Here is an 11164-nt window from a genome sequence, read left to right as displayed (position 1 = left end):
TGAGGACTATTATCCATGGTACATGTCTGTGTCACATCCTCTGATCATTCCTCGGTCTACTGCACATGCGGGTACATCCTCTGACCATCCATCATCTGCTGCACATGTGGGTACATCATCTGCTGCACATGCTGGTCCGTCATCGTCTGACCGAGATCGTAGAACAGCTGAGCTTGTACGTATAGGCATTAACTTGGTAGAGCCGTTTAGTGAAATTTATGAGATTTTAAGTGAGTTATGTCTTATGTACGATGTTTAGTAATTTGATATATTTTGTGTTATGTGTTATGTACTGTAATTTGAGATATTTTGGGATTATGTGATATGTTTAGTGATTGTGTTATGTGTTATGTTAATCCGCATTTATTTTAAGTTAATTCATAATAAAAGATACTGAAAATGATAAAAGAAGATATTATAATAATCCATAAACAGTGATACACAACATATTCTAATCTTCATTTAATGAAATACAAGATGATCTGATAAATGATGGATCAATGCGTTCCCAATGCTTCATACGTGCTGCATAAGCTACTTCCTAACTCTTTGTTGTGTCACTACAAAAGTCTTTCCATTTTTGTGACGTAGGTGGCAAAGGACAATCAAACTTCAATTTGATCTGAATAAAAAAAAGGTTACAAATTAATTTATCTGAATAATAAATTTTTTAACATTAATTTAATAACATTAAGCATTAATTTTACCTGTACCCAATGATTCTCGTTGACAAATCCAATTGCTGGTAAAGAGTGAACACAGGTCTCTTTCGATGGTGATTTGTTTAGCGGGAAAAATGTCATATTCAGATTACGAGACAACGACACCAATATGACATTATATAGTGTTGTTATCACGTAACCCAAGTCTGGTAAAGACATCCACTTATCTTTTCCTTGAGCACCCAATTTTGATATTTTCAATGAGTTCCGCACTGATTCAACATTGTCATCAAAAACATTAGAATAAACATCTTTATGTAGACCAATCTCTTTATCCAATTGTGGTCGAACTAAAGCCCAAGGTTCTTCGGTCCAACCTAGCAATGCTGCAATTGCACGAAACTCACAATTTTCACCAGCCACAACATCTACTATGTCCTCAATATACAGACGTATATAAGTAGGAAATTGTGTCTTAAAAGAATGCTGAGATGATTGAGATTGTTGCCTTGCAGAACGTTGAGATGATTGAGATGGTTGTCTTGCCTTTGCAGATTCTTGAGAGGCATCAACATACTCCCAATATGAAGGATCACGAGGAGTATCAAATTCTTTTTTCTTTTTACCAGCTCCTTTGGTTCTCACTTTCTCTGGTGGTGCAAGTATTGATGTGGTATGTGGAAATACAACTTCACGCACCTTTGCCTTGAATATCCTTTGACTTATAATATCGTGTGTCTTCATGTACGCTTTCATTGCTTCCAACTCTTCAGAAAAGTCATAATCTGATAAAGATTCTTCATCCTCTAATTCATGTGCAATGCTTAACTGTTTCCAAAAATCATGAATGCTATCTAAAGGGATAGCATTACCATTTATCTGCAACTTAGCCAACTCACAAGCACATGGTAATCCATGAGTTGTTCTAATTGAACAACCACATTCTGTTTTGTTAGTGCCTACAATCTTCACCCTTTCCAACTGGTTATCAATTAATTTCATACACTTTCTTGATACACAGTGATGTAGATTTTGAAAAAATTGTGAATTATACCCGTGCTCAACATCCTTGATGGTTTTCTGAAAAGAAGACTGAATGATACATATTTGGTTCTTCAACATCATATTCACTGCATCCCAGCTTTTACACAAATCACCAAAACTAGTTTGAAGCATGTTTTTCAATCTCCAATGAGCAGACTCAACTCTACAAATAAATTAAATAACACAAATTAAAACAAATCACATAAACTAGTAAATCATGTTTGCTAAAACAACACAATTCATATTTTAAAAATACCTGTTAGATGTTGTGTTCCCCAAATGCATCACTCTATTGGTCCAAACGTTGACAAACCTTTCTTTGTAAGGTGTTAACCATGAATCTTTCACATAATCAACAAAAAGAATAATATCGGCACACAATATCTCAAATTGTTGCAAATGATGATCATACTCTTCCACACTAGTCGAATAGACAATCTTTTTCCATAAATCCATTACTTCTTCTTGTCTATCCTTTTTGACATATTGTTTGCATCTTGCCCCAACATTTTTTTCAATATGAAAACGACATAGCAAATGTATTGAAGTAGGAAACACAACACTAATCGCATTCATCATGGCAAGATCTCTATCAGTCACAATAACTTTAGAAATCAAAGACTCAGATTTGAACAACATTCGTACCTTCTCAAATGCCCATATGAAGTTATCTTGTGGCTCTTTTTCCAAATAAGCAAACCCAACTGAAAATGTCAAACTAGTAGAAGTGACACCGACTATTTCAAGTAATGGCAACCGATATCTGTTTGTTTTGTATGTGCTATCACATATCAAAACAAAATGAAATGTGTTTAACAACTTTATACAGTCAGGATGCGTCCAAAAAATATCTCTCAAAATATCAGAATTTTCCCGTCTTCTTGTCCAATGCACATAATTTTCTTGTTGTATTAACTTCAACAGATGCTGCATTTCTGTGTACGGACCTCTCAATGATGATCGATAAGTACTCCTTGCTTTATATATTTGACTGGGAATAGTGACATTGGTTTCATTTCTCACTTTCAAAGCATTTAGAATGAATCTGGGTGCAAGCTTATACTTTGTCATATCATTGACAAATTTCCTCTCTTCTTCGTTTAAACGCCCCAAATAGGAATGATCGGTTACAGTATCAAGTAATTCATGATTGTGTGTCCCACAACGAACACTAATTTTCCATCCTTCACTGACACTTAATGGTACACATCTGAGAGTAAATGGACAGTTTTCCTTATGAAAGCAAGTTACTGATTTTTTTTATTCTGATTTATATCTTCCACCTCTTTCGCATCCCAAAATCAATTTGTCTTTTCTTCCCCTAATTCTGTTTGCTTTATCTGATCGAATGGTAACAATTAAAATTCCATTTTGTCTTCCAATGGCTTTTGCCCATTCAAATACAGCTTCTCGAGAAGAAAATACCTACAAAATACGTTTCAAATAAAACATTAACTATATAGCTATAAGAAAAATTTAATTGGTGATGATTCATCAGTAGTTATAATAATACCTGATCAGTGGTGAATTTTTCTGTAGAATCTATAACATTTTTTGAAGCAGAAACATCAACTCTACTCATACCTAATTTCAAAATTAGTAAAAAATTTAATTAAAAATAATATTCTATATATTGAATTTAAAAAAAAATTAAAATACATTTCGAAACTTTGACTTATTGAAAAAGTTCGAAACTTAAAATACATTTCGAAAATCTTAAACATTCGAATAAAACATTCGAAACTTTTGTGAAAATCCAAACTTTCGAAGACCAAATTGCATTTCGAAGATTTGTAAATTTCGAAACTCCATTTCGAAGGTTTCCTGAAAAGCCAAGTTTTCGAAGCATTACTGTATTTCGAAACTTTCAAATGCAAGCAAATATTCGAATACTGTCCATTTCAAAAATTTAGTGTTTATCCAAAGTTTCGAAAATTTGAATTTTTTTGAAATAAATTGCATTTCAAAGGTTTTAAAATAACAAAAGTTTCGAGTAACTTACTAAAATTCATTTCGAAACTTTTAAACTTTCGAATCCAACATTTTTTTTCTAAATTTTCGAAAGTGGTGGGGTGTGAAATCAGAATGGTAATTTTTGGAATGATGTTATACTGTTTTACATAGGGGTATATTAGTCTTTAAAAAATACTGGGGGGGTGGCAGGTAAAATTGGGGGGTGCCTGGTACAAAACCCAAATGACACTAGTAATATGGGCCTTGGATTTAAAGCATAAGCTCCAGCCCACACCAAACTACAGAAACCTTGTTGTTCCGCCCACTCATCGTAAACCCTAATTTCAACGCCTCCCTGCCTATAAATGCTAAGCTATTGCCACAATCTGCAAACAACAACTTCATCGTCACAAGTACAATTCGATCGGTAGAGTTATCTTCTTCTTAATTAATCTGAATGGTGATTTTGGTTTCTGATTTTTGTTGTATTTATCCTGTATAAAATCGATTTTTCTTTTAATTATTTTGTTTGTTCTGTTTTGTAATGTGCGGTGACGATACAAATTGTGGACTAGAGTTTCTGATCTGGGAATCTTCACCCAGAATCTGATTATCAAACCCTTGGCTGTCCGAGCACATATAAATTTTACTATTTCATGATAATTAGGGTTTAGTTTTTCGCATTGTGAATCCTTTTTTCAATTTTCGTTGATATGATATCTTAGTTGGCTTATGATGATAATTAACTTATCTTAGCGGATTTCAGTGAGATTTCTAATCAAGGATCTGAATGTTACACACACTGAGGCCATTGTTTTATTTTTTAATTTCCAATATTCTTTTTTCAAATATCATTTTTTTGTTTGTTATATCATATGTTTGTTATTTGAATTTGTATTTTGATGAATGTGTTATAGTAGTTGAAAATGCCTAATAATGTTTTTGTGCAATGATGAGATGAAAACACCTAATAGTGTTTTGGGCAGTGGACGTAACCTACAAGTTGCGCCGTGAGCCTATTTAATAACGACTTCTCCTTCCACTGAGCACTTTTCAATGTCTAATGTGTCTTTTTGTTAAATTTAATTATTTGATTATCAATGTTTATAATGTTTTGCGTCCATTACCAATTCTGAAGGATTAATTGTTCCTTTTGGTGTAATGGCTCGGACGCTAAATCAATTATGTGGTGATCCTGATTTATGGGTTTTCTTTAATACCATTTGGTCTTGGAAACGCCTCGTACATGCTTAATTTTTTACTGTTGCATTTTCTGTAATTGGTATAATTCATTTCAATAAAAAATTATTGAATTCAATGCTATGTATATAATTGTGTATGATTTCCAATGAGCGAATTTCTTGGAGCTTCAATTCTTTCGATTTAAAAGTGTAATTTAACTATTTTATGCAAAAAACCAATTGTATATTGTTGTAACTTTGGCCTATCAATCAAAATTAATTTATTATCCAAATTTGTGAATCTTGTCTAATTTGGTTGAAAGTTCATAGCATTCGTTCTTTGGATTTAAACTGTTTGAAGAAAATAATTGTTGGTTTTATCATTAGTACTTCCAATGATGATTTATTTGTATAATTTATTCATGTTACTTAGAAAGGCCTTTGTTTTCAAGGAAAACTTAAATAAATTGTTCTAAATGGTGGAATGAAGAGGTATTTGGATGAGTGGACCTGAAGTTAACATTGAGCTAGGTGTTGTGTTGAAGAAATGAATGGTAGTTCGGCTGGTTCTTTGATTGAGCAAAGGAAGGTTGTAAAAGAGATCTGATGAAACAAAAGACTAGACAAAACAGATTGTATTAGACTTGAAGGAGTCAAGGAAGAAAGATTTAATGAACTTAATACGATTAGACCAATGTTTGATGGGTGTGAGTTCCATAAATTGTCTTTGGAAAATTCTTTGGTGTTGGAGGCTCAATTTTCGTGGGAAATAAGAATGTCAATTTAGTCATGTGATAGGAACCAAATACCCAACTACGGTTTGTTATTAATTTGATTTACTATTATTTCTGTTTCTTTTAGCCACCCAAGAAAGTGATACAATTGATATTCTGCATATGTTAGTTTTTGTGGGGCGTTTATGTAGAACATTTGAAGGATAAATTCAAATGATATATGGAAATCTAGTAAGATATTAGTAGGATAAATTGGAATCAAATAATATGCAAAGAGTTGATACATTTTGCAGTGCTGGCTGAATTAGAACCAGTTAGTGATGTGAAATGAGTTTATTTAAATCAAGATGAATCTTGATGGACATATTGCCAAGTACAAAGCCTTCCAAGTACAAAGCCAAATTTGTAGCAAAGGGATTTATGTAGAGGCTTGAACTTGATTATGATGAAGACTTTACACTTGTGGCTAGAAATGAAACAATGAGGCTTGTAGTGCCCACGGTTATTTACAAAGATGGATCATGCATCAGTTGGATGTAATGTCAACATTCCTCAATGGACCATTGGAAGAAGTGTATGTGAAACAACCACCTGAAACAACCACCAGGATGAGGAAAGAGAAAGAAGACAATGTGTATAGGCTGAGGAAATTGTATGGCTTGAAGCAAGCTCCTAGTGCTTAGTACAAGACGATTGACAAGTTTCTTCTAGAGCAGCAGTTTGAGAAATGTGTGAATGAGTATGGAGTTTATGTTAAGAATGCAACAACATCACCTACACTATTGATATGTCTTTATGTTGATGATTTGCTAGTAACTAACTGTGATGAAGCAGAAATCCAATAGTTCAAAATCACAATGGAAAAGTAGTTTGAGATGACATATTTGGGATATTATCCTATTTCCATGGTATTGAATTTGTAACCAGAAAGAATCGAGTCTTCATATATCAAAAGAAGTATGCTAATGATGTATTAAAGAAATTTAATATGCAAAATTGCAATTGCACAATCACCCCCATTAGAAGCAGGATTGATGTTGTCAAAGAAATGGAATGAGGAGTTGGTTGATCTTACAATATTCAAGCAAATGGTAGGATACTTGGGATATTTGAGATATTTGTGCATCATAAGGCCTTACATTGCATATAGTGTTGGAATGCTCAGCAGATATATGGAGGAGTCTAGAACACCTCACTACTTGACAACAAAGAAGATCTTGATATACATCATAAAAACTAGTGAGCTTGGACTGTTATACCCATGATACTCGATTGAAGATGAAACTGGATTGACTGGCTTTACTGGTGCTGATTGGCGTGGAGACAAAGATGATAGGAAGAACACCACAAGTTATGTGTTTATGATGAATGACACATCAATCTCATGGTGTTCAAAGAAGCAAAACATAATAGCATAGTCCACTTATGAAGTTGAATATGTGGCTGCATCAATTGGAGCTTGCCAAGCTCTGTGGCTGGCAACATTGATGATTGAGTTGAGGGTGAGAAGTGATGAAGCAGTGAAGATAAAGATATACAATAAACCAACAATAGATCTAGCAAAACACCCAAATGCTCATGGGTGAAGCAAGCACATAGAAACAAAATTCAATTTCTTAAGAGATCTAGTGATTGAATGCAAGATAAAGCTAGAACATTGCAGTACCAATGATTAAAGGATGACATTCAAATCAAGAGTTTGAAGAGGGTGAAGATCCAAGAGATGAGGAACAAGCTTGGATTAACATAACTTTAATCATTTTGAATTGGGAAGAATATTAAAATAGTTAATTTACAATTATTTGTATTGATTAAAAGTTAGTTAAGGAGGTTAGAATATGGTTAATGAAGTTAGTTAGTTTGTTGTAATTGGCACTATGCAAACTGTTTGATATAAAACTTAAAGTTGGACCTGTTGCTTGGACAACAAATAACTTATTAAAACTTGATTCTTTAAACCCTCTTTTTCTCAATTTTCAATTCCTCTAAGTCATACAATTTGTTATAACAGAGAATGCTATACAATCAAAATATCTTGTACAACAATAGGCGACTCAATTTTTTTTTTTGATCCATGTCATGTATCATATATACAACAAAGGTTATTTATGGTGGTGATATTTGATGGAGGTCGGTGCAAATTTTGAAGCAATACATGCATATTTACCAAATAACTTTTTCATAAATTTGGTAATGGTATAAATGTTATGTTGGATGGATAGGTGGTTTGTTGATCGTTCACTTCAAGGATTATTCCATCACTAATCACCATCCTTAACACACCAAACCTCGAAAATATTACCTTTTTGAAGAGCTTAATCACTACCTTAGCATCATTTGTTGGAGCAGCGACAACTTCAATCCATTTGGACACGTAATCCACTGCTGCAAGGATGTATTGATTTCCAAGAGACAAGGGAAATGGTCCCATAAAATCAACTCCCCAAACATCGAAGATTTCAACTTCGAGGATATTGTTCAAAGGCATTTCATTTTTTTTATATGTTTCCGATACGCTGACATTGATCACATTGCATCACAAAGAGATGCACGTCTTTAAAGAGTGCGAGTCAGTAGAAGCCTGCTTAAAGTATATTTGCTGCAATTTTTGAGGAACTAGCATGTCCGTCATATGCGGATGAATGACAGTGAAACATGATGCTTTCCATTTCTTCTTCCGGGACACATCTTCTGAAAAATCCATCAGTCTCTTAAAAAGCAGATGTTTATCCCAACAATAGTGTTTAAGATCCGAGAAAAAATTCTTCTTTTGTTGATAGTTCAAATATGGGGGTAATACTCCAACTGCTAGATAGTTCACAAAATCAGCATACCATGGTGCTTCTATTTGTGCAAGAGCAAACAATTGATCATCAGGAAATGAATCATCCAACGACAACTCATTTTCATTTTTTTCATGTAGCCTTGAGAGATCATCGACCACCACATTTTCAATCCCTTTCTTGTCTCGAATTTCTAGATCAAACTCTTTGATATATTTAATGGTTGCATGGTTTGTATGGACAATTATCTTTCTTGCTCATGAGAGATTTAATGGTTGCATGGTCTGTGTAGATAATTATCTTTGATCCCACCAGGTTGGAACAAAACTTGTCAATGGAAAATACTATTGCCAATAGCTCCTTCTCGGTTGTGGCATAGTTAACTTGAGCTTCATCCAAAGTCCTGCTTGCATAATATATAGCATGGAATTTCTTGTCTTTTCTCTGCCCCCACACTGCACCTACAACAAAGTTGCTAGCGTCACACATGATTTCAAATGGAAGACTTCAATCAGGTGGTTGCATAATTGGGGAGGATATCAATGCCTCTTTTAACCTGCAAAATGACTCAAGACAAAATTCATAAAAGACAAAAGTTGCGTCCTTTAGGAGCAGACTGGTTAGAAGCTTAGAAATCTTAGAAAAATCTTTAATGAATCGGCGGTAAAATCCTGTATTAGAAACTTCTCACTTCTTTTATGGAGGTGAGAGGTGACATTTTCTCTATTACCTCAATTTTTGCTTTGTCTACTTCAATACCTCGCTCGGACACCAATTGTTCAAGAACAATTCCTTTTCTAACCATAAAGTGACATTTCTCCCAATTTAACACAAGATTAATTTGTTCACACCTTTCAAGTACCTTTTCCAGATTGGCCAAAAAATTATTAAAACTAGATCCATATACATAAAATTCATCCATGAATACTTCCATTATATTATCAACAAAATTAGAAATATTTGACATCATGCAATGTTGAAAGGTAGCAAGGGCATTGCACAAACCAAAAGGCATTCTCCTATAAGCATATGTGCCATAAGGACAAGTAAACGTGGTTTTCTCTTGGTCTCTAGGATGAATGGGAATTTGAAAGAAAAAAAAAACATAATAGCCATCCAAATAGCAAAAATGTGAATACTTTGCTAACCTTTCTAACATTTTGTTAATAAAGGGGAGAAGAAAGTGATCTTTACCAGTTGTTTTGTTCAGTTTTCTATAATCTATACACATCATCCACCTCGTAACTGTCCTAGTTGCAATAGATTCATTTTTTTCATTTTTAACGACAGTGATACCTCCATTTTTAGGAACTACTTGAACGAGACTAACCCATTTGCTATCAGAGATAACGTAAATTACACCGACATCTAGGAGTTTAAATACCTCTTTTTTCACAACTTCTTTCATATTAGGATTTAACCTCCTTTGATGGTCAATAGAGGGTTTATAGTCCTCTTCAAGTAGTATCCTATGCATGCAAATCGATGGATTAATTTCCTTTAAGTCCTCAATAGTTTACCCAATAGCTTTTGGATACATCTTGAGGACTCCAAGCAATTTTTCAGTTTCTTCACCATTAATAAGCACTTACAATGAAAGGAAATGTAGAATTTTTGCCAAGGAATTCATACCTAAGATTTGAGGGCAAAGGGTTAAGTTATACCTGTGGAGCCTCTTTTGGGAGAGGTGTTGAATTTTCTACTGCTAATGCCTCAAAATTTAAGTTTGGAAGAGGAGGATTTTCATCCAACAAGTTAGCATATACATCAGCTTCCTTTGCAAAGTCTTCATGTCTTGTGCTTCCAATCAAGCATGCTTCCAACCCATCTTGTGAGAGTGGTCCTAAAGGACACTCCTTAACACAATGATCAATTAAATCGACCCTGTAACAAGAATCTTCAAGAGAAGGACTTTTCGTAAGGTTAGACAAATTAAATTCAATCTTTTCATCACCAACATTGAAGACAAGCTTCCCATGTTTCACATCAATAACAACTCCTGATGTGGCTAGAAAAGGTCTCCCAAGAAGAATTGGGACTTGTGAGTCCTCTTCCATGTCAAACACCACAAAATCAGCCGGTATAAACAATTGTCCTACTTTGATATAAACATCCTATAATATTCCCATCGAATACTTGATAGATTGATCACCTAGTTGTAAGAAAATATTTGTGGGCTTTAACTCACCCACATCAAGCTTCTTACAAAACTAACAAAGGCAAGAGGCTTAAACTAGCCCCAATATCACACAAAGCATGTTCAAACCTCATATCACCAATATCACAAGGAATTGAAAAACATCAAGGGTCTTTAAGTTTGTGAGGCAATTTATTTTGAATTATGGCACTACATTCCTCAGTTAAAGCAATTGCCTCATTTTCATCAAGTTTTCTTTTATTGACAAAATTTATTTCAAAAATTTAGCATATGACGACATTTGAGACAGTGCTTTGGTGAACATAATGTTTATATATAATTTTTTTCAAAAGTTCCACAACTTTCCTAAATTGCTCCTCAATTTTAGCCTTGGCGAATCTTTGGGGAAATGGTATGGGTGGTTTGTATGGTGCCAAAGGTACATAAGGTTTTTCTTTTTCCTCATCCATCCTCTCACTTGATGGTTGAGTTCTTTCAATCTCATCCCTAACATTCACTTCCACATCATTACCATTAGGTTCCTCTAACTGTTTTTCGTTTCTTAAGGTAACAACATTTAATTGTCCCTTGGGATTAGGTTCAAGCTGCCCCGGGAATACACCAGGAGATCTAGAGGATGAAGCAACTTGTTGAGCCACTGGATGATTTT

The 11164-nt window shown here is 34.1% G+C and overlaps 1 protein-coding gene, 4 non-coding genes and 1 pseudogene across 5 annotated transcripts; 4 read left to right on the top strand and 2 right to left on the bottom strand.

The window, feature by feature from the left end:
* Positions 1–9: 9 nt before the first annotated feature.
* Positions 10–8062, bottom strand: LOC140920805 (uncharacterized). The gene is made up of 5 exons (XM_073369644.1): positions 7877–8062; positions 3220–3248; positions 1963–2916; positions 905–1869; positions 10–167 (listed from the first exon to the last, which is right to left on the bottom strand). The coding sequence occupies exons 1-5, from the start codon at positions 8060–8062 to the stop codon at positions 10–12; spliced, it is 2292 nt and encodes a 763-aa protein (XP_073225745.1).
* Positions 4202–4300, top strand: LOC113784200 (small nucleolar RNA Z157/R69/R10). Its single transcript, XR_003470216.1, has one exon. It is a non-coding gene; the product is annotated as a small nucleolar RNA Z157/R69/R10 (small nucleolar RNA).
* Positions 4386–4470, top strand: LOC113784198 (small nucleolar RNA R11/Z151). Its single transcript, XR_003470214.1, has one exon. It is a non-coding gene; the product is annotated as a small nucleolar RNA R11/Z151 (small nucleolar RNA).
* LOC113784205 (small nucleolar RNA Z152/R70/R12) lies at positions 4603–4710 on the top strand. Its single transcript, XR_003470221.1, has one exon. It is a non-coding gene; the product is annotated as a small nucleolar RNA Z152/R70/R12 (small nucleolar RNA).
* LOC113784210 (small nucleolar RNA snoR80) lies at positions 4785–4909 on the top strand. The gene has a single exon (XR_003470226.1). It is a non-coding gene; the product is annotated as a small nucleolar RNA snoR80 (small nucleolar RNA).
* A 1953-nt stretch (positions 8063–10015) lies between the features above and the next one.
* LOC113784188 (uncharacterized) lies at positions 10016–10795 on the bottom strand (annotated as a pseudogene).
* Positions 10796–11164: the final 369 nt, after the last annotated feature.

This window comes from Cicer arietinum, chromosome 6 (genome assembly GCF_000331145.2).
Source record: "Cicer arietinum cultivar CDC Frontier isolate Library 1 chromosome 6, Cicar.CDCFrontier_v2.0, whole genome shotgun sequence".
NCBI classification, from domain to species: Eukaryota; Viridiplantae; Streptophyta; class Magnoliopsida; order Fabales; family Fabaceae; genus Cicer; species Cicer arietinum.
Note: the sequence above shows the minus strand (reverse complement) of the source record. Positions and strands in the feature narration are given on the sequence as shown.